This window comes from Falco cherrug, chromosome 1, assembly GCF_023634085.1.
Source record: "Falco cherrug isolate bFalChe1 chromosome 1, bFalChe1.pri, whole genome shotgun sequence".
Lineage (NCBI taxonomy): Eukaryota > Metazoa > Chordata > Aves > Falconiformes > Falconidae > Falco > Falco cherrug.
In genome coordinates, this window is record NC_073697.1 from 13,198,432 (window position 1) to 13,222,331 (window position 23,900).

A 23,900-nucleotide genomic window follows, 5' to 3' on the forward strand; every position below is an offset into this window, starting at 1 on the left:
AATATGTCAAACTTGAGATCCTGAATCATATTAATCACCCACAATACTTCTCATCTCACCTGCTGTTGATCTGCAGATAAATATTTCATGTAATTTGAGGGGTATGCTATGGCACTTTAGACTTAAGTAATTTTTTCCTGTCTTTATTTGTGTTAGTTAGAATTTGCCTTTCACTTCACTTAATATCATTATTTAATTCATTAGAAATAATTTGTGCTTCCCCTTCCCAGCTACCGTTCCTTTTTCAAACAAGAAAATCTGGGATATGAGTTGTTTTTCATTGAGGATATCGCGTGACTCTTTTTCTCAGCTTTCAATATTGTCCCCTCCTTACAATAGTCAACAGATGATCCTACCACACAGTATAGCCTGTTTGTCAGCCTCAAGTCCTATATCTTATACCAGCAAATACGACATTATATTTCTTAATCTTTCTTATATTTAGTGAGCCCCAACAGATGTTTTTTCTTCTCTCTGCTCTTCAAATCCCACTCACACCGCCACCTGGGAGCATCAAGTGAGGTAGCTGATAGGGTTTGGAAATTACAGAAGATGTCTGAAGAAATGGCAGACACAGAAAGAAGCAGGAGAAAAGAGTACATTCTCTGGGTTGTAAGAGTTTGACTTTGGCCATTTTATCTACCAGTCTTTAATCAAAAAATCCTCAAAGTGCCAAATAAATTAGGACTAAATTTTTGTTTAGTAAGCAGAAAACAATAGATTCAGGCAATAGCAAGGTCAGGCATAATCCAAATTAAGCAGTATCTTTTACTTATTCATTCTTCCCAGCAGCTCACCTTTCAGATGTTCTTATGAAGATGCTGGCAACAGGCAACAGATAGTTAGATGTCCTTGGAAGTTTTTAATCTTCTTTTTCATATCCTTTTCCATCTTGAGAAGCAAGAGTCCACACGCTGTTACTGCAAGAAATTAAGCTGTGATATGCAGTTGTCGTGTGTTATGAGACAAAGAGCTCCCTAAGAATATTGAAGAATCTTTTCTAGAAGTGTTAGGTACTAGGCAAAGATCTCTGAAATAAATAAATAAATAAGACATCGGCATTTGGTTTTGTCTCAGAACTAGGAATTGGACTCCCAGAAGCCTCTTCTAGTCTGTGACATTAGTACTATGATACTGCCTAATAAACCAATGCCGTGTCTCAAGGCCATTGAAACCTAGTCTAGGTGTTACTGAGATTTTAACTGCAAAGTGTTCGGATTAGTTGCCAGCCTCCAAAGAACAATTCCACTGTCTGAACCCAGAGGAGAAACTAATGTGACTTCTAAGGAGTGGGATGCTTGTTCACCTGAAAATCCACACTGGCATTCAGAAGAATTCAGTTCGCTTTCTGAAATCTCTACAATTTCTGTGTGTGACCAGAGGCCTTTAAAGAAATATTATTGTGTCTCTGGCAATAAAAATGACAGAACAACTCCTTCCTTTCTGCATTTTGTCTGACTTGTTGAGGTGTTTTGTAAGGTCTTTTGGAAAACATCATCATTAATTACAGGTCTATGTAGTTCAGAGTATAGCACACTAGGTTCCATCTTAGTGGATGTTTTCAGTTGCTACCATTAGACAAAAAGTAGTATAGCATGAATATGAAGTATGAGTTCTCAAAAAAATTTCAGTCTTTTGAAAATGCAGATGATATCTCTGCTTTTTTTTTTTTTCTAAAAAATGAGTTCAAACAGGCAAATACAATCTGTTTGTTTCAGTGATGCTATTATCTTTTCCTGATAGTAATCGTGCTGATATTCATGTGACTAAATAGCATATAACATTATTGAAATTAATTCCTATTATTCGCACTACTTTAAAAAAGACAAAAATAAGTCACACAGAGTTGGCTGCGTATTAGTGAAATTTTGTTAGTGAAATGGTAACCACAATTTGGAAATTACTCAATAAGTATCCTTTAACTGAGCTTATCCTCTGACTGAATGTTAATCAGTATCCTTTGCAATTGTAAAACAAAAGGAATATGAACATGCTATGAATCAAGAAATTCATACCATTAGGAGATCATTACAATTAAATTAAAAAAACACAGCTTTGGGAAAACTGCTGAAGCTTCCCAGTATTTTTTTCCATTGATTTTCATCTCCTGTGCTTGGCTTTGTTTACTTCTGCTTAGCTCCAGCAGACCCATGGAGGATAATTAAAAGCAGGTAGGAAATGTAGAAAAATGTACATCTGCCACATCACATCAGAGATGGTTAGGAGGAATGGGCAAATTCTTTTTTTCCAAAAAACTTCAAAACCATTCATATGTTACTGAGATTCTGATACAAGGTCAGAATATGTTGAAGAAAATTCATATGAGACCCAAAACATCACTAGAAAATATCTAAATCGATCTCACAGCTCTATAAAAACTGCAAGGTTTTAGACTATTAAAGGGATGCATTAAGCTCTTCTATTTTGATTGGTGCATGAATCAAAGTGCTTGGTTCTATTTCTGCTAAATTACATTGTTAAATTGTTATTGTATTCACCCTTTCTAAAAGTAGAATTCAAATATAAAGGAGTTAATGATTTCATATGGAAAATATTTCAGAGAAAGAGACACGTACCTTTGTGAAGATTCTCTGTAGATTAACTTTGAGATTAAAACAAAAAGACTTTAGTGAGTCAGTCCAGCATGCATTTTCTGTAAAAGTTGAAGCAGAAGTTTATCACAGAACACACCCTTATTTAACTTGTATGGTAAAACTTGAAGAAAATACAGTGAAGATACTAAATTTGGCCTGATTTTGGGAGACATTTTCATTGATGACTTTATCTCAGGAATATCTCTACCCTTTCATAAAGGCTGGTATTTTTCACTGTAAAGGTTTTCAGGATGTAATGAAGCTATCAAGGTTTAGTACCGCATGATGAGAGAGACGTGACCCGTGTCTGCCCTCACAATCCTGATTTATGAGGGGGATTGGGATTATTCCCCTAACCAGAAAGACAGAGTATGCATATGTGTTGGAGGAAGAGTGATGTGCAAGCTGCAGCCGACAAAGACTGGAGGCAGATAGAAGAGTTGAGTACTGTTCTCAATAACAAGCTCTGTATAAGAAGATGACTCAGAGCTCAGCTGTAGGTGCCTTGGATCAGGAGAGGAATTTGTTATTTCTGAAGGAAAACATAGTGAAGTTGTTGTAGTTCCATGATTTTTGTCTCATTTTCAAATGAAGGACTCTTGAAACATCTATCTTGTCTCTGTAAGTTATTATGAAATAATTTAGTACAAAATAGTTCTGATTACCAGCTTGAGGATGAAGGGGACCTTCTAGAGGCTTTGTTCAGCACTGTGACTTCAGCAGTTGCTGGGAAATGTGAAAACAGCACCAAGAGCTAGAAGATGATCTTCATAGGCGGAACCTACCCCATGTTCTGTTGTGAATGTGATTTCTACTGTATCTGTTCTGTAACTGAACAGACACCTGCCTTGATTAGTCAAAAATGTTTTGGGAATATAACACAGCTGGGTCATCACAGACATTGATTTTATATGCATTCCTTGGCTGATGCTATCATTTCTTCCTGTAGGAGCCAGGAGTTTAAAATCAATCCATTTGCTTTCATTTCCTTACCAGGTAAAAGCAAGAAACTGGGAGCTAGAGAGAATATAGAGAAACCCTATATGGTGATGAGCTATGATGCACTGGTTCTGAATTCCCCATGGGCATAAACCCAGTTGAAAATTGTTATGGGTACCTGCTGTCACCATTTGCATTCTCTGTAGCTGATCAGAACACAAGGTGTAGCTCTCCTTTCTAGTATTCATATTTATCTTGAGCTTTGAGAAAACAATCTTCAGCAGTTGGATACCTATAATCCAGGCAGCTTTATGGGCTTTCTTACTCTCTCTCTTCCCTTATTACATATTCAAAACACATGTGATTTGTGCATTGTGCTCAAAACCCCCTATACTGCTAACTTTTGTTATCTTGGTTAGGGATTATCTAACTACCTGAACATATGAAGACAGGTTGAGAGAGTTGGGGTTGTTCAGCCTGGAGAAGAGAAGGTTCCAGGGAGACCTTATAGTGGCCTTTCAATAGTTAAAGGGGCCTACAAAAAAGCTGGAGAGGGCTTTTTTACAAAGGCATGTAGGGATAGGACAAGGGGGAATGGCTTTAAACTGAAAGAGGGTAGATCTAGATTAGATATTAGGAAGAAATTCTTTGCTGTGAGGGCAGTGAGGCACTGGCACAGGCTGCCCAGAGCAGCTGTGGGTGCCCCATCCCTGGCAGTGCTCAAGGCCAGGCTGGATGGGGCTGGGAGCAACCTGGGCTGGTGGGAGGTGTCCCTGCCCGTGGCAGGGGGTTGGAACTAGGTGGTCTTTAAGGTCTCTTCCAACCCAAACCACTCTATGATTCTACGTTATTATAGGTGTATGATGATACAATAGAAATATCTAGAGCATGAACACTACTGATACATTCAGTCTTCAAGTATCTGTGAGACGTGAGACTGTTTTTTCCAAGGGAATCTTTGCAAAACTCTTCTCATGTTCTACTTCTGAAACAATTGCTTCTTTTTTCTGTCTTCCTTTTTTTTTTTTTTTTTTTTTTTTAAGGACAAAACCTCCACTTATCTCTTGCTCTCATGTAACTGAAAATATGTCTCAGATTCATAAGATTTGATGGATGCCTGTAGATTATTTTGCATAATTTAAATGACACATGAATATTTCATGTCTCATTTTAAACTATGTGTGAGTCCAAGGTACATGGGTTATAATGAGGACAAAGTAGTTTTCTAGTAGTTTTCAACCAGCTGAAGATGAGTGACTTGACAATAATGCAAATTTCTGTGCTGTGCACATATGACAATTTTTGGCAAGAAGGTAATAGATAATTTGACTACCACTCTGAGTAAGATACAGCATTGAAAGTGAACTGATGTAAAAATGTCAAGAAGGCCAACCCAAGCTCTGTATTACACTTAGTAAAAGTGACTTTTCAACAGTAAGGTGATCCAGCAAGGTGGAGGGCTAGTAGTGATCCTCTGTGCTTTCTAGGATCTGAAGGTTTTTGCCAGTACCTTTCCTAACAGTTCAGTGCTCATACCATATCAAAAATATGGCAGCATCTGAAAACTGGGACAGACTCATCTATCTCAGGATAATTTAAGACATCTGTTTTGTCCTGACTTAAGTATCAGCAGACAAAACCCCCCTTCATTTAAATCATGGATCTTAATTTTGATTTTTGTTTATACTTCAATTATTTTCTAAAGAAAGGGTCATATTCTCTAGTTCACATAACCATTAAAATGTTTTGCAAATGAGAGAAACCTTTACTTTAAATGTACTACTTAGTATTTCTAACCAGAATAAACCATAATGTGCCATATTTCTCAGCAATTTTGCAGATTTTTAACCATTACAGTATTTTTATCATATAAGATTGTGAATGATTGATTTTTTTCTTGCTAGTTAGTTTTGTATTTGGCTTACAGCTTTTGTCAGTCTTCATTCCAAAGAAACAGGAATGGAAGTAACATGCTCAAAGACTATTTGAATCTGGTCTTGTATGAGTTAAATGTGAGTAGCTAAACTATTTCTGATATAGAAGAAAAAAGGAGCATTCTCAAAATAATAGGTTATTCTTTTTGCTCAGGATCCCTCAGATTTTCTGAAGGACAGGGAAGCACCTTTGGAAAAAATATGCTAGGCATTTGAGTAGTATAAATGCCTCACTCTTACTGAAGCTAATAGAATAAACTGATATTTATCATCCCTTCAGCTGCCCACAAAATTGGGTCTATGGGATGAAACTTTGCTGTGTGCTCTGAAGAATTCTACAGGTGCCTGCCTTGGTGCCATAAGTGATCTTGAAAGTACGGTACATTGTCCCAAGTATTTAGAATTAGTAAATTCTAGCCCTTTCATGAATTTTTTAATTCAAAGTTTGCGACTAAGAGAGAAGAAAGTTTGTTTTCTTGTTTTCAACTAGGTTGCTCAGTTTTGGAATAGCTACTGCAAATGATGAAAATGTTCTCATAGTGCCTGGTGGACTGAAACAAAAATAAATAGATTGAAATGACAAAGAAATGAAATACTTGTTTTTGGGAAAAGGGTAAATACCAGCATTTGTTCCATGGTAATGCCTGAAAACAATATGTATGTTTACCCAAGGTAGTGACATCGTGACTTTTAGAAAACTCAAGCTGACTTAAGACGTTGAAGATATGCTCCCTTAGGTTATACATGCTTGTAAAAGCAGTACTCTTTAGAAAATTACATTATGAAGAGTCCTTATGAATGTAACATTTTGCATTTTTAAATTACTTAACTTTATATTTTAAGTTTAGAACTTAACATTGCCTGTCAAAATTTGAAATGAAAGCTGAAAAAAAGATTTACATAGAAGAAACTGCTACATAAAATTCTAAAAAATCCATTAAAAAGAAAATATTCTGATAAAGAGCTGGGAAAAAAGGCTAGTGAAATTATAAACTTGAAAATACTAGCCCTGAATCTGCCAAGCTTTATATGCATTCTCCTTCGCTGGAGACTGGAGAATGTATCTGGGAGGTATCAGTACACTTTTCCCTTAGCATTCACGACTGGCTGTGGTTGGAAACAGCAGACCTAGAGGACTTTTGCTTACAGTCAGCTCTGCTATTCCTAAATTCTACGTCCTTCCCTAATTCCTATCAGAGACATGTACCTAATTGTAAGGAGTATAACCCTTTCTCATCTGCCTGTTATCACTTTCCTATAAGGTACATACTACCTGAAGACCAGCAGGGACTAATGAAGAGTCATTATGTGTGACATACTTCTTACAACAGGATTTTCTGCAGGCCTTTGAGTGTACCGAAGCTGTGTAAATTAGCTTTAATATAAAACAGGTTTTCAACAAGCCAACTCTTGCATGGCTACTCTGATGCAAAACTGTTACTGGCTGCCTATATAGGTCTAAGACAAAGATAGTAGTGTCAAAGTGTAAAACAAGGAATAGTGTTAAATCTGGCCTAATTCATCTGCAAGACTTTCTGAGATGGCATGCAACAGGGGTACTGTAAAGTGGCAGGAAGGAATCATTCATTTTGGAAAAATCAAACAGATGTGAAATTTGGGAAAAAAAAAAACCCAAGAAGAAGATTTGGGTTTTGGAACTGAAATGGTGCTGGACCTGTTCTTGCAGAAGTGTTGAAAACTTCTAGGTGTGTGTTCTCAGGAGGAGGAGTCAAGTTCAGTAGTTCAGAAGTTCAACTTCTAAAGAAGAGAGCTGGAGAAAAAAGTCAGTGAGCTCAATTGCAAATCTCAAAATTCCTGATTTTAGGGAAAGTGTAAAATTCTACAGCATGCACATTTCAACCATACTCTCAGCTAAAGCTGATTATCCAGTTCGCACATCTTACGGAGAGGGCACTAGGAACATTGGGGAAAGAGCCTATCATGCTTATTTTTGTTCTTAGAATAAGCGTTTGCATTGATGACAACTTTGTGTTTTGGTTTCCGAGTCGCTAAGTAGGAAGAATGTGTCGGTTTGTTCATTCTGACCTGAGACAGGTGTAACACAACCTCCTTTTGTTCTGATTTTTTTTCCCATGTGAAAACAGGCCCCCAGTGCTATCAGTTAAGTTTTCAAAAACAACCGAAGAGGAATGCTTATTTGGACAGTCAGCTGGTTCCTTGGCCTCTAGGGGGCTCACACTGAAATGCCCAGAGATTTATTATTAGTAGCATGAGTCACAGAGAGTGCAATCCTAAGACTTCAATATAAAGCTAAGCTTCAAACATTTAGTCACAAAAGTTTCATAAGGCAGGTGGCTGCTTGGGACTCATCTGTGATAATTGATATGAATTTTCCCCACTGATTTCATTTCAGTTGCATTCTGCTGCGTATCTTTTTGTGCAGTATGCACGACGCCTATTTTGGTTTTAAGACCAGAGGGTGCCAGGCTTTATGAGAATGGCCATATTTTTGGTGACTTCTAAATTTGATTCTAACTTTACCAACCATGTGGACCTTACATGGCGTTTGGATGAACATCTGCCAAAACCAAACTTGGTTAGTTGTTCTTAGAAGGACAACAAAGTAAATCAGTTTGCAATGTTATGCTCCCGTTCAGGACAAATAGATACCTTCCTCTGGTGACAAGCAAGCAGTTAGCTGGTGGGAGAGCAAAGAAAAGCCTATATAAGACTGCAGGGCTATATTGCCTTCAGCAAACCTAGTACTCTTCAGGCAAACAGTATGACACACAGTTATTAATACTTTTGGTAATTTTTTTTCCTTAAAAAAGAGAGACTGTGATTGTGAGGCAGATCAAACACTATCAGTCCTTGCTTAGGATGTCATAGAACTAATTTCTAGCTTTACCATTCAACAGTGATGAAAAAACTTGCCTGAAAAGAAGACTATGGGGAAAATTATGCCTCTTACGTCTTCCCACAAGGTGGATGTGGCACGTTTAGTAAATTAGTTACCTACAGCTGAAACAGGCATTTATTTCAGTGAGAGCTGCTGAAAGCAGTCCATTTTGAAAATAAGTCTAATTTGGGGTTTTTTTTATTTGATTGATGTTGATCTGAAGATGTGGCTTTCCAGTTTGTAAGAAATATTAATTTTTCTGGCAGGCTACATTATCTCCCAAAATGTTTCTTTTACTTAGCAAGACAAATCATAATTCTGTAAATAATATAAATACATATATATTAATTTAATAGAATTGATTGACCTTTTGCCATGTGGTCATAGGTTAAACTTACAATGTGTATTTAATCTCTTTACAGTTTATACACACACACACACACACATATATATATAATATATGCTTGTATGAGCATATCGGAAACATTTGTTATCACTCAATTACTATCAACAAAGCGAGTTGCTTTTGGCTTAAACATTTTGTATGTTAAATCAATGAAGTAAGCAATCCCAGAGTGCAAACCTGTAATTTGATCCAAAAGTTTACTTCTTTTCAATAATATTGTTCCACACACATTTATTATATAAAGGCACCCAGGGATTTGTTTGTGCTTCACAGTATTGCCAATTATTTTATACACAACTGCTTTAACATCCCTGTGAAGTCGTTTTTTCAATCTTTTTAAAAACACTTGTCTAAATGAATGTACTCACTAGTAGACTCATCTTACCCTGTCTGAAAGAAAATTTGGTTTTCTGGGTGAGTGCTGTGCTACACTGTTAAGGACTATGACTACCATTTATTCTTTTTTAAGAGCTATGATACAGAAACCAGCTTAATATAATTTAGTATTGCTTCAGCTCTCATTAGTTTGCACACACTCTTCCATTCCTCTATACATTCTGGGTTTGGCTGCCAAGAAATGAAGGAAAACTATCACTCATACAAATTGAAGAAACCTTAAATGAGAACTACTGTATTGCATGCACCACTTGCACACATATTGAAAAAGTGGTTCTGTGTGCAATCTCATAATTCATTACATTCCACAAAACCACATTCAAAATTTACACGAAAGGGGGAGGCTTCTGTAGAGCAATTCCAATAATCAATTTTCCTGCATCCTAAGGCAAGAAACTAAGGATGATTATTCAGTTGCTGTAAGTCTTACTGCATTGTTATTTGTAAGTGATTTAGAGTAATATAAAGCAGAAATAATTTCCTTTCCAAATTTGTTTCTTTCCTGTGCAGAAATATTAAACAAATCTATAGTAGAGATATTTTGTTCTTCTTTCTTTGAATCCTGATACTAGTTTTTTTCTGCCTATTGATCTATTTACAGTATTTCTTTTGGAGGTTTGTGTGCTGCTTTCCTCTGTTGTTCAATAAATCTGTTCTTCCCAGTGTAACATTTTGGTCAAATTCTCAGCAACTCTGGAAATGGAAATAACTTCATTGGCTTCAGTAAAGCTGTGGCAATTGACACACATTAGGATTTAAGAAAAAGTAGAGTATTTCAAACTACATCCTGCCTGTTTACTTCAAGATCCAGGAAATTCCAGTGAAAGTATCGCTGTAAGAGAGGGTTATAGATTATAATTTTCCTTTTTTGAAAAAGTTCTGAAAATACTGCCTTTACCATTTTGAGAACTGCATTTGCTATTTTTAGTCTTCTATCTACTAAAAGTGTGTTAAGGAGCTTTATTAGCATATGATACTATTCACAATCTCAGGGCTAAGTGTTTTGCTAAGGCTGAGATGTTACTTGTCCAGCAGTAGCTTCTGTGATAACTATTTTCTGGTCTCAGGATTTCCAACTTTTATGCATCAGTATGACATCCTTTATATTTTTTACTGTTCAAATTTTTGTGTATGGCACTATTCTAGATGATAAAGACCTACCCCTAAAGGCACAGAGATTTTATCCCTAAATGTATTTTTGTTCCCTGTTGGGTACTTGTTGCCATGGCAAAAAAAAAAAAGAAAAAAAAAGAAAAAAAAGAAAAAAAAAAGTTACAATTAATATTTACAGAGAGTGCCTGACAGCATATATAGATCAGGACACATTTTGCTAAAAAATCTTCAGTGCTGACTAGTTCTGGCTCTTTTTTTGTGTGTTTTATCAATGTCCTTTACATTTTGAATCTCCTGTGATTCAACTGCTTACTAATCCAGGAGAGTAGACTCTGAAAGGCCTTTTCACTAATTATTGCATATTGCATCCTGAGGCGGGCTGTTTGGGGATAAATGGTCAAAGCTAACCATTTGTGACCTACAAATGAAGTTTTTTGCTGTGTACCTCCTCTTTACTTTACTGACTATGCATTTAAACCACTGATTTTGCCATTACTAAAACTTGGGGCTTCTCTATTTATCAATTACAGTGTTTGTAAAGCACACCTAGCATTAGCGTCATATATGTTTGCATCGGGACAACATTAAGTTGATCCTTCATAATTCAATAAATGATTGATACCTTGAAAGACTGACATTACATGGAAGGATGTAAAAAGAAAGAAGCATGTATTCTTTTCTTAGCTTTCTTTTCTGGCTAGATTTTGCCAGCAACAAAAAATACTTGAGAGAGAATTGGCAGGCAAGGGTAAGTCTAACGTATGGAGTTAAGCAACATGTTTGATGTCCTTGTCTCTCAATCATGTAAATAGGGACCTGGCACCCCTATTTCAAGCAGAACTATTAATGGAAGAGGCTTGTGGCCATGGAGTATGCGTTGTTCTGAGATTCTGACAAATTAGTGAAAGCAGACAGACTAGAAAGAAAGCTCTTATTTTATAATGTTCACACTTATATTCACCTAGTAATATTTATCCCTAAATACTGCAGCACTTCTGTTAGGTTTCACTGCTACTGTGACTGTAAGGTTCCTCGGAAGCATGTAAAATCATTCTTTGCACCGAGGACAAACTTCCTCTCAGGCCTATAGCCAAGTATAGGACACATCTCTATAAGGCAATGGTATGAGCCCCAGGCCTCAAGTATGTTTTGCAAAAAAAGGTCAAAGGAAATATTTAACTTCTTACATTTCAAATTCTGATGTTTAAGGTATTGAGTGGAACAGCAATGACTCTGACTCTGTGACCTTTTAGCAAAATTTTCCAACAGGCATTGCAAACTTCTGGCATAAATGCCAATTAGTAAGAGCATATAGGAGAGGAAGGTCCTACTGGATGACTGTCAAAATCAAATCAACAAGTATTTAAGCAAACCAAGAACTGCAAGAGTTTCCTTCCATACTGATTAATGAAAATACTCTTTTGAAGGTAAGTGCTACTCATGAGCTGAATAAACCAGTTAGGGTAGTACTCCATAGGAGAGCCACTATACAATAAAAACAAGGAAAGCTATAGTTCTTGGGGGGACGGGGGTCAAAGGGAAGTAAATGAATAGGAGTAATATTTAAAGAGTGCCCAGTTTTAAAATGGCAGCTGCAAAAATGCTTTAGCCTGCCTAACTAGCTATATACAAAGCTTCTATGAAAGTACTTTAGCTTTGTGAAATAAAGGCTTGAAGACATAACAATATGAGGCATGGTTTGACTCTCATCCAGACAAGCATTCAAGCATGTGATTTTAACACTCAGTAATTCCACTGACTTCCTTCCTGGATCAGTAAGTACAAGCTAGACAGAAAAGTGGAAAGCTCGCTCTCTGCCTTCAAACCTTGGGGAGGAGAGCTGCTGGTAACACCTGGTGGAGCTTGAGGGCTGATTTCCTAGGTTTCTATGTGAAGATGGATAAGAAGGGAGAAGAAGAACTAAAATGGCTGTGGAATCATAATAGATTCAGGCACTGTGATAGCAAAGAAGCAACTTTTTAATGATTGCTGCATCAAATAGTGTTCAGAACAGAACTTACCAGAGCTGTAAAATATGTTCCTTCAATAGATGGGACTAGTCTGTAGAAATTGGGAAGGGATTTAAGACCCTAGTACTAGATCCCTTCATAGGAAAATATTACTTTCTGTTGATGTTGATAACACACAAATGAAGTTACTCTCAAGGTGTAGATATAGGTAGCATCTGCTACAGAATTTCTTATAGTTTCAGGAGCACATTAATGTGGTTCTCTGTTTTTATCGCTGAATTCTATCCCATCAGAATAAATACGTTCTAATAATAATTCATAATTGGGGATTTTGTTTGTTTGTTTTCCTTTGTTTTTTCCCTTAAAACTGCCTAGGTGAACTTAGGAATAAAAGAGAAGAGAGATCCTTTAGTGAGCCCACTCCTTTGACTTGCAGTGTTTTCCAGCATTTACTCCATAACAAGGCATTAAGAACACGTCTTTCCCCTAAAACTTACTCAAGATCCATGAAAATTTGATTTCAGAATTACCTATTTAAGGGCTTGATACTGAAACATCTATCTAGTTCAGAAGTATTGCTTTCTTTATGGGCTCCATTCCTTTTTTAGTTGCTTCCATTAGTTTATGAAATCTTTACTCTCAATGGCTTTGCTCGGGAAAAAAAAATCTTAAAAAAAAAAAAAAGCAAGCCTCTTTTTTTTACAAGACTAGGGTACAAATAGGAAAACCATCTGATTTTCTTCCCAGTCTTATAGATTCTGACATTAAAAATGCTCTCTATGCTTCTAAGCATAGAGAATGAGCTCAAATATTATGCACAATACACAACCTTAAGTAGATGCTGCACTCTAGTTGTACAGCTACTTGGCACTTTGTCCCTTTGAAAGGGATTGCCCTAGCACAGGAGGACAGAACAATTTATGTAGCCAACAGAGAACAGCAGAAAAAGAGCCACAGGATGGGATTTTGCCGGGGGAGGAGGCAGAGTTCTCTAAAGGAGGCTATAATTACTGTGACAACAAGACACTGAAGAAGAATTGCAGAAACAATGCAAATGAACGGGTGTAGAGCTCAGCTCTGCATGATGTAGACAGTACTTGAATATGGATCTGAAAAAACACCCTATGCCTGAGACGTTGCTCAATAAAATGTCCAAGGACTAGAGAGAGGTGGAGCTGATGGTACAATTTTAGAGGGAAATTTGTAGCAGTAACAGAGAGAAGAAGATTGTGCCCTTTGTTGCACAAGAAGTCAAAGAGAAAGTGTTGAGGACACATCTGTAGAGCAGGGTAGAAGTAGAGACTGAGCAAAACAGGATAAATAATGTGCAAGAAGAGGTCTAATGCTCTAGAGAATGAAGACGAGAAATGGGCAGAAACAAAAATTTTGTGTGGCAACAAATAAGAGCAACACTTCATACACATAGAAAAGAGAGGGAAACCAAGAAACTGAAGATGAACAAAAATGGAATACAGGTTGTTACAAGAGACAACAGTCTGAGGAGGATGATTTGCTTACAGGAGTAAGGAATGGAAAGACTAGTGACACCTGTCAGCACCATTGAGACTAGCCAGAAAGCCCACAGGCAAAGGGAGAAAGGACTGATTAAGAAAAAAGATGTGTTTGAGAGGTCAAGAAGTTTGGGAAAAATTGAGAGTTGCCAAAAATTAAGCAAGTTAGACTTTGGTTGGTTTTTTTGGGGGTTTTTGGGTTTTTTTTTTTGTTGGTGTGTTGGTGTGTTTTTCGGGGGGCAGATGAGTGTGTGTGTGTGTGTATGCACAAATAGTGAAAGATTCTTCAGACATTCCAGGATTCTGAAAGAACTGGACATAAAGTTCTGGAAGGGGAACTTTTGGGGAATTAAGGGAACTCCAGGATTATGAAAGAACTGGACATAAAGTTTTGGAAGGGGAACTTCTGGGGAATGAGGGGAACTCATACTGAAGTATGAGCCACCAGTGTGATACGGTCATGGAGAAAGCACTGGCACTAGGGAGTTCCCTGTTTGCTGTGGAAAGTGAAAATATTAGCACCAGTTTCTAAATCCTTCATGACATATCAGTATGTTATATGCTTCTGGTCACTTGCTTTCAAGAGCAGTGAAGCAGATGAGCATTGTGAGGAACATCACAGAAATGGAGGCTTCCAGAGGTGGCACTGTATAGTTGTAGTGGGTTGACCCCAGCTGGTAGCTAAGCTGCCACCCAGTAGTGTGCTCACTCCCCACCTCAGACAGACGGGAGAGAGAACTGGGGGGGTGGAAGTCAGAAAAAACTCAGGGATTGAGATAAAGGCAGTTTAGTAAGTAAAGAAAAAAACTGAAAAAAAACCCCCTAGTAATGAAAAAGCAGTCACTCATCACCTCCCACCAGCAGACCAATGCCCAGCCAGTCTCCGATGCCCAGCCAGTCCCTGAGCAATGGTTAGCTTTGAAAAACTCCCCCCACCCCACCCCATCCTTCTAACACTGCATGATGTTCTATGGTATGATGTATCTCTTCGCTCAGTTTGGGTCAGCGGTCCTGGCCGTGTCACCCCTCAACCTCTTCTGCACCCCCAGCCCACGCGCTGCGGGTGGTAGGGGAGAGCAGAGTGAGGAAAAGAGAAGGACTTGCAAGCACTGTGCAGCAATAGCTAAAACACTGGTGAGTTTGCAACAGTGTTTTGTTCACCGAGCTAAAATGTAGCACCATACCAGCTACTATGAAGAACATCAGTTCCGTCTGGACCAGGCCTACAACAACAGTCTAGCAAAATGGAGGCTGAGAAAAGGCTGCTGTCTACTTACTCACCACAGGGATCCCAATGAGGGAACGAGCTTTTTTAGGCTGAAGAACAGTATCGAAAGCGTATGCACATATAAACAAGAGGTGGTCAAGGAGTTGTTCGTTCAGGATCTAAATTCCCTGAGAAGAAAAATACAGTTCAAAATAAGCAATAAAAATACTGGACCTTTATAGATAACAACACCACCTTGCACAGGAACTAAACTTTCTTATGACTCTCACATCTCAAGGATTCACTGAGAAATTTATAAGCAACTTTTAAGAAAGAAATTTAGATATATCATATAGAGGCACAGACATGTAATTTTACCTTTCTGTACTTTCCTTCAGATATAACTTGAATATTGTAAAGTGTTATGAATACTTCTTTTTGACTAAGTTAGATTATAGTTTCTATGACAGCCAAAACAGCAAAATCAGCGATTTTTTCTGTCTTGTTAAAGAAAAGTTTTGTCATTTGCTTATACATTTGCTTCTTTAAAGAGAAAGCAGTTCCACTGTGGCTTAGATTTTACTCAGTGGTAACTGTTCTTAAAGTGCTTCATTTTAACTTCATTATAAAAAAACAACATTCCTTTTCTAAACAGATTATTGTGTATATCATAACTCTTAATGGCATTTTGGTATAACATATATTCACTTACAAAGGCTTTAATCCTTAACCTAGAGTTGCAGATTATCAGGATGCAAGCTACAGATAAAAATATTTATATATCTAAATATGAGCTGCTCCCTTGTCCAATGTTCAAGCTTCCATAAAACCAGAGTAAGTATCAGAGACATAACAAAGACAGAGAGGAATTGGTAATGATTAAACAGAGTAAGAAATGAATAACTGACACTAGGCAAAGAAAATTCTTACGTTACAGCAATGTGTGTTCAAGGCAGGAGAACAATTTGTCAAGCATGTAAGTAAGCTAACAATCCTTGTGTTGTTGCATAATAGTTTGGATGAAATAATAAAGAAATTCAAGTAGAAAATGGCCCTGAATTATTGAAAGGAATGTGTTAGGTGATCTAATTGAAGTTAAGAACTTCCTTCTCTATAAACAAATGGAATATCCTTCAGAGTGTGCATGTAGTGTATTTTTAATACATTTCACAATCAGTACAAGTTCTCCATTACTTCTACAGGCTAAGATTTATTTTAAATTAACAATGATTATTTCATTACAATAAAATAGTTACCTAGCATACTTAAGAAAACAAAAATCAAGGCAACTACACTAATCATAAAGAACACAGTGATCCATTGTCACCACAGTGAACAATTATTTAAAAAAGAAAACAAATGACAAGCTAATGATAACCCTGCCCCATTATTCATTAGGTACTATAATGTATTATTTTCCTTACCTTGAACACTTTGGTCTACAGCATAAATTTGACAATGCAGTTGGACTGAAACTCCTTCTCAAATCAGGTTTTTAATAATACTAATTATGAAACACAAAGCTAGTAAGTTCTTAGGACTCAACATAAGTCTTTCATATTTTCATTTGTAGCCATCTCATCTTGTTTGATAAACACTGGCTTGTAAAATGATCAAAATGTTCACCTATTACAAAATGTTTCTAATACATTTTACATAATTTTGTTAAAACAAATTTAAAAAAATTGACATGGGACTGAAATCTGTTTTTTTCAGCTGTATCCAACAAATCAGATTTTACATTTCTTTAAATGTACCTTGAATTTTCCCATAAGGCTACTTTTGAACTTCAATTTAAAAAAAAACCACAAACAAACCAACCCCAAACTAGGATATTTTCTAAAGACTGGCAAACCAAATCAAAACAATTAGTATGTAGATTTAAAAAACAACAAAACCAACACCATGACAAATTTCAGATCACTGTGGAAATGTTACAGCCTTTCTGTCATACAATAAGAAAATGATTTAGCAATTTTGACCATAACCAAGCAGTTAATATTTCCATTACATTCTTGCATGTTTGGAAAATACATATATTTATATATTCTTAATATTTTGGTTTTAATACTCACATATTTTCAATTTCCATTTGTGGTGGAGACAGTAACAGGTACCACCTTGGTTTTAGACATACTTTGGGTAACAATAACACAGCATGTTCCATTCTGAAATAGTTCAGAAGATGGAAGAGGTATTACTTGCTCTGGCCTTACCATAATTTAGATTATCTATTTATCATTAATTTACATACTTCTTTTTTAACAGGTTTTGGACACCCACAGGTGATAAAAGATCTGGCACTGCTTTCCATTATTGAGTGTGGAAATTTATGTAGTGATCAGGTTATTATGCTATTTCAGCTGTATCTGTGGGTTTTGGAAACAAATTGCAATGCAGTTAAAACATTTCCTATTTAAAAAAGTAACAAATATTTGTTACAAATACTCTTCGTGTGACACATGTAAGTATTAATGTCCTGGCTTTGCCAGTAGATACTTTAATAAGGTGGCTTTCAGGAAGTTAAACCTGTAAACATGACAAGGTATGGATTGACCTCCCATTTTGATACTTCTACCACTGCACAGCTTTATTACGTTCTCTGGTCCATTTTTAAATATTCACTTGCAAGTTAGTATGTAAATAAATCACTAGTAATGAAGCATTGCTTAGGTCAGTTAATATAAAAGTGTTGTACATATGGTAAGAAATAAAATCTTTGATCAAAAGCACAGTTGCAGATAATTAACCTAGCTCTGTGAAGGAACTGTATGGGCTCAAATGAAAGGGCTTGTGCCTTTCAAACAAAGGTGCCCAGGCTGTGCACAGTGAAATGTTTGCTGATGGTCAATGCATAGCTCACAACCCACACTTCCTCTGTATTTCTAATTGCCAGACTCCACTGACAGAATTCTTAAATGCATAATTTCCCACTATTAGATGTACATAGTCTATGTAAAAAAAAGTATAAATATATCTAAGTATTATAATTAAGTTCTATACACATAACTATAGCGTTTGATGTATTCAGTGCAGAATTTCATATATATGCAACCACAATATTGTAGGTAATATTATCATTGTAGGTAATTCATAGAATTTGGATAGATAGCCAGGGGAAAGACCTCCAGGATGGAAAACAAAACAAAAGTTCTTTAATATTGTCCCTGCATTAAATTGCAGTCTGCAGTATGAACAAATAAATAAATAGAGAGGCCCGGGTAAGTTCACATTTTTGTAGCATGTCTTCAGCATCTGATTTTCTACCAACTGTTTTGTAAAGTGATTATATATTTCTGCAAGCTTCAAATCAGCTGGTCTTTCAATCTACACACAACAGGTAGTCTTGTCTTGATTGGATGCCTTGTCAAATTGGTTAATTAAGTCAGTACTAAAGCAAAATTCTGTGAAATCAGATTGTGATAAGTTATCGTCTTGGTTATGTCTTTCAGAAAACACACCTGAAAAGTGTTTGCCTGCAATATCAGCTGTGTCTTCTTCTGAACTGCCATTTCTTTGGCCTTTTAAAGAATGAGATGGGACTAATCATCTTCTTCCTATGGTAAATACAAAGTCTATGTTAATTAGACAGTAAATGCACATTATTTATTTTTACTATTACAGCTGTTACTTGCCTCAAGTCACTTTAGAGAGTGGATCCTCTCCTGCCATGACATGCAGTCCTGCATTGCTTCATAGGCCACTATCCCTTACTTTATTCTGTCTTTGGCGAGGCTCAGTACGGTCAAGATTGCATCCTGGCCCTAATTGCTGTGGTAACCCTCAAGTTGTTGGAATTGTGGCATTTAAAGACCTCCATCGATTGCCATACGTCTTTGCAATGAAAAAACTGCCACATGCGAGCATTTTTAAGTACATATGCTGAGTTATGTATATGAGATGCCTCCTTCCATTCTCACTCCAGTTTCCTGTCTTAGAAAACTGGCCATGCTTCAAGGGCCTGCATGCCCTAGTTGTTTTCTCCTTGTGCCCCTTCAATCAAATCTCTTTGCTAAGGTCTGACATTTCTTCTCTCTCTCCCTGGCAAAAACATGGTAAGTGTCCTCTGAGTCTTGTTATAAACCCCATTTATTTTCCTTTTCCAATCTTGTAATTTTTGAGCCTTTGGTTAAGGTTTTAAAGTTTAACAACTGCTTGTTTCAAACCAACTTCCCAAAACAATTGGTCTGTCTTTCCCTACACTGTTGTGTATTATTTATAGTACAGCAGTATTGAAAGGCATCCAAATTAGGGATCCAAGTGGGGATACATTAAAACTGCAATTCACATTCCAAAAATCTTCCAAGGAGACAGAAATCTCCCTTCCACCCTTTAGTGGTTCACTTTGTGCAAAATCTTATACGTAGCAGGAGGAAGCTTTCCTGGTACACAAAAATTTACATTTCTACAGGGCTTAAGGCAGAAATTCCATAGTAGTGGGGGTGGGTGGGTGGGTGGGTGGATTTTTCATATAAGAGACTTTGAAATTTGTGATTTTTTGTACACTTTAAAAGAATTGTAGGTATTTTACATTAAGTAGTTTAACCTTTCTCTTGCATTACTTTCTACAAAACTGGCCTTTTAAAAACCACATTGACTGTTTATACAGTGTGTGACTCTGAGATAGCTTTTATCTATATGATCTATATTATATTTATCTGTGTGATTTTATAATTTGTCAAATATATTTGCCCCACACATTTACCATATATTTGTATACATGTAAGCAATGTACCTATAATTTCTTAATGATCTCTGACTCTTCTTCCAGCACAAACATTGTGTATACCTAGTGTTTAGCCTAATGGTCTCTTGTTTTCTTCTGTTCTAGTGCTTCTGTACCAAAGACAGCAGCAGGTCAGTGCAAGTGGGCAGAAGTTCTGAAAGATTTGGAGCAGATCAAGACATCCAAAGTAAGTTAATAAAAAAGTCTTCATTTCTTATCATCATAGGAGCTGACATAATTAAATATTTAACACTGTACTCAGTTAAGAAGTGTCAGTGACAGGGAGAAGGAAAAGGAATGGTGTTTGTATAATGCTGTTTCATGGGTGGAAGCAAAGGAATAGGAGGTTAAAGGGAATTGGAGTTGACCAAATACTGCAGACTCTAGAATTACATACTATTTTCTTTCTCACTTTTCATAAGAAAATGGGCAGTGGGCTTGGGAGTTAGCTCCTTCAGAGAAAGTATTGTAGGATTTGATTCTGTTGAGTCCTCCTCACAGTGAAGCCCATCCTGCAGGTTACTGGGTTACTTTAAGATCCTTTGACTTGCTGGCTCCCTGTACCTGGATGGATTGGGCCTTTAAATTTGGAGCTAATCCATGTTTTGCAGAGTTAGCTTTATTATCTCTACATCTGTTAGTTAATGTTCATAATTCTAACTCCTGTTTTCTTTTAGGACATTGATGTCAGTTTATATACTGCAAACACAGATGAGGATGTAAGTAAACTTGAAATTTGGCCACAACTGGTCTAATACGATAGCTTCATTTCTTCACTAGCAGCTTTCTCCTAAGTCAGCCTTGGTCTAAATTGAGAAAAGTTTCAGAAATCAAATAATTTGCCTTGGAAGGAACAGTTTTGTTAGTTAAAGTACTTACGATAAATTTTGTAAGCAGGTATTAATTCTTTTTATTGAATCATCTGCTATTAAAATAATTCAATTTAAAAGGATGATCCAAAATTAATTTATTAAACACTGCTAAAATACTGTTGGTATTTGTTTGTAATTTGAGGGAGGAAAAGAACAACAAAGAAAATACTTCCAAAGTAATTTGTTTAACACCATGAGCTATTTAATGGCATAAAATACCGGAGAGGTGGAATATGGAGAGTAACTGTCAGCATCTACTTGTGCATTTCTCTGCTTTTGCCACTCCTTAGCGTAGCCTATGTACCTATGTATCCCTATGTACTCTCAAGGAATTAGATCCTGCAAAGGATGAATTATGTTAATTTGTCAATTAATTCTTAAGGCAATCATAGATACCTATGTAAAATATGATCATCTTAAATGCATTCCTGAAGGGACTTTTTCATAATCTGTTGCTGTGGAGCTCAGTCTGCACTCCATAGGATACATGCGTCCCACCAAGAAAATTAATCCAGCCAGTACCCCACTCCAAGCAGTCGCCTTTGGTGTAGCCCTGGTGGAACTGGCTGGATTTATTGCTGTGGTAGTATCCTGCTCCTGAGACATTACTTTCCTGACAACTTAAACATTCATGCAAGGACTGTCCCAAACACTGAAAATACATGAATCTTGTACATAAAGTGTTAATGAAAGATTTCCTAGAAATGATGGCCTGACCGTCTCAGAATAGTCTTAGTGTGCATGCAGAATACAGCGGTGTTGATTTATTCAGTGGATCTGACAAGCCTGAGAAAGCACTGTCTGATGCGTCTGTACAGTTAGCCCTGTACATGACGGAAAAATAGTCGCAAAACAAACACATCCACATCTGCACACACATTCTCTTAACTGAACTGAGCCAGAGAGGTTAACCCATTGTAATGGCTGATTTAATACCCTGCAATGCCTGGAAGATTTTCTTAAAGTGGGACAATCTGACATGGAAGTTAGACAACCTGGGACTTATTCTTGGCTTTACTGTTGACTGGATGGAGAAATTAGTACCTCTGCCTCTTTGTCTTTAATTTGTGAAATACAGGTAATATCTGCTTTCTCTTCTCCTCTTCCTATTCTGAATTCAGATCTCTGAAGAAGACTACTAAGGATGATACTAACTTAATTCTGCTAAGTTTAATTATATCCCAAATTTTTATCCTAATTAATTATTTTCCTGGGTTCTTCAAGACCCTACGTTTAACCTCATCTTAGCAAATTGGCCAGCCTTTATGCTGTTAGCTCTCACAGCCAATCTTTGCAGATGTTTAAAAGCATTTGAATATTAGGAGAAGGTGGCAGTAAATAAAAATTAGCCACATATTGGTAAATTATATCCTACATTCACTTATTCCTTTTTAATCGTAAAACTATTACAACTTCATTTTTTCAGAAAGAATGCCAAGAACCTGTAATGAGATGCTTTTTCCTAGAGACAAATGTGATTCTTCAAGAATGTCTTATCAAAAATTGTAGTAAAACACAGGATGTATTAAACATATGGAAAAATGGAAACATAAGCTTTGAAAAAAACAAGGTAAGTAACACCAACAGTCTGTGGAAAAAAGGCAAGTCAAAAGTGTTACTTCAGTAGCTGAAATACCTCTTTCATCATATAAAAAGTGGAATAGCAGAGATGAAAGCAAGTGGGATGTAGTAACCTGTACATATAACAGTGAAAAAGCTACACATAGAACAATGAAAAAGCAAAATTTAGTGGTTTTTTAGAAAAAAAAAACCAACAGGATTCCCTTCAAAGCAGATACTTTTGATTGTGCATGTATACATATGAAGGTGTTTGAATGTGTATGTATAAATAACAGTTTGGAACTTCAGTATCTAAAAGTCAGGTATGGTCAGACACATACAGAAAAGGATCCTAATTTTCAAAAGGGACAGCCACTTGCATCTCTCACTGAAGTGCTGTATCTTTGAAAGCTGATCCTACTGAAAGAGCAGGCCAGGAGCTGCACAGACCATAAGTACTGTGTAAGCCTCCAGCAATCCTTTCTGTAGTCATTGACTGCATTGGAGTTATTAAAAAAAAACAGGACAGACAAGGGTTAGTTGTCTCTCAGAAAAAATAGATCAGTATCCTGGTTTACTATTGCATTTTGTTTTTCAGCTGAATTCTACAACATCAGCAAAGTGCAAAGAATGTGAAGAGTATGAAGAAAAAAATTTTACAGAATTTATACAGAGTTTTGTAAAGGTTATACAGAAGGAATGCAAACATTGACCAAAAGACACAAGTTGGGAACCAAGATCTTCCATGAATATCCTCAGAGAAATGATGTTGTCACCAACAATAAACTGAAAAGAGCAACATTTACAGTCCTACTTACATACCATAACATGTAAAAAATAATAAAATCCTTGTAGTTCACAGAGTATTCATAAATAAGTACATAAAAATGATATTAGTTATGAAATATAAATGAAAGGAATTTAACAGGGTTTAAAGCTTCTTCTTGACTTAAAGTGTCTTTATTTTTGGTAAGCTCACTGGAAAAGAAACACTGCCCAACTTACCAACTTTTCAAAAAAATTCTTTAAAAAGATCTCACAGTATCTGCAGTGGGAATGTCCTCATGAACATCAGCTCAGGGCTAACTGAATGGGGTTTCAGAGAAAAGCTCTTCTTTTATTACTATTAATATAAAATTATCATACCCTTTTAAAGCATTTGGCTATAGCTATTTTTGTAATCTGAAATCTCTCCCTTTACCATCTGTGCTCTTAGAAGATCACAGCTCATCTCTCACTTCTGTTCTTAGTCACATGTGACAGTTTTCCTTGCATTTTTTTTTCTTATTAAATATTTCTTCAACAAACTAGTGTCAAAACACAAGCTAAGGCCTCTTTGTCTTAAAGGTGTATTGGCTATCTCTTAATACATTTATTTCTACCATGGTTTTCAGGTAAATCCAGTTACTTATTTCACCTAAGAATTCAAAGTAAAAAAACAGAATATTTATTTAAAGATTCTTCCTTTCCTTTTTTTTCCCTTTTCTACAATAGTAGCATAAAGGTATTAAAAATTATCTCCAGTCTTCTCAACAGAAGGTAATGCTAATGCTTGGTTCCACTGTCTGGTGACAGAACATCATTGGTTACTTCATTTGTTACCTCTGACAGACACTACTTTAGTCATTATGGTAATTACTAAAGTTCCTTTAGCAATTACCAAAGATTTCAATCTAAATTTCAACCAAAGAAAAGTAGCATAAATTTCATTCTCTGAATAAAGGAGGTGACCAAATCTCTTACACACTTAGAAAAAAAAAAATTATATGTGGCAGAAATCTTTTCAATGTAGAAGAGGTTGTAACTTTGGTC

At 36.4% G+C, this 23,900-nt stretch overlaps 1 protein-coding gene across 5 annotated transcripts in view; it reads left to right on the plus strand.

Annotated features, from left to right (window-relative positions):
- The window catches only part of IL15 (interleukin 15), a 39,055-nt gene extending 16,026 nt beyond the window's left edge, over window positions 1–23,029 (plus strand). For 3 of the 5 annotated variants that reach the window (XM_055709492.1, XM_055709477.1, XM_055709502.1), the window contains 5 exons: window positions 18,383–18,492; window positions 19,762–19,843; window positions 20,334–20,375; window positions 21,955–22,098; window positions 22,687–23,029. In XM_055709492.1, coding sequence (XP_055565467.1) covers window positions 18,383–18,492; window positions 19,762–19,843; window positions 20,334–20,375; window positions 21,955–22,098; window positions 22,687–22,800 — 492 coding nt within the window. In that variant the 3' untranslated portion in view covers window positions 22,801–23,029. Of the gene's footprint in view, window positions 1–15,665; window positions 15,765–18,382; window positions 18,493–19,761; window positions 19,844–20,333; window positions 20,376–21,954; window positions 22,099–22,686 lie in introns of all 5 variants that reach the window. The other 2 variants (XM_055709488.1, XM_027807740.2) reach the window with 1 other exon arrangement.
- The last annotated feature ends 871 nt before the right edge of the window (window positions 23,030–23,900 follow it).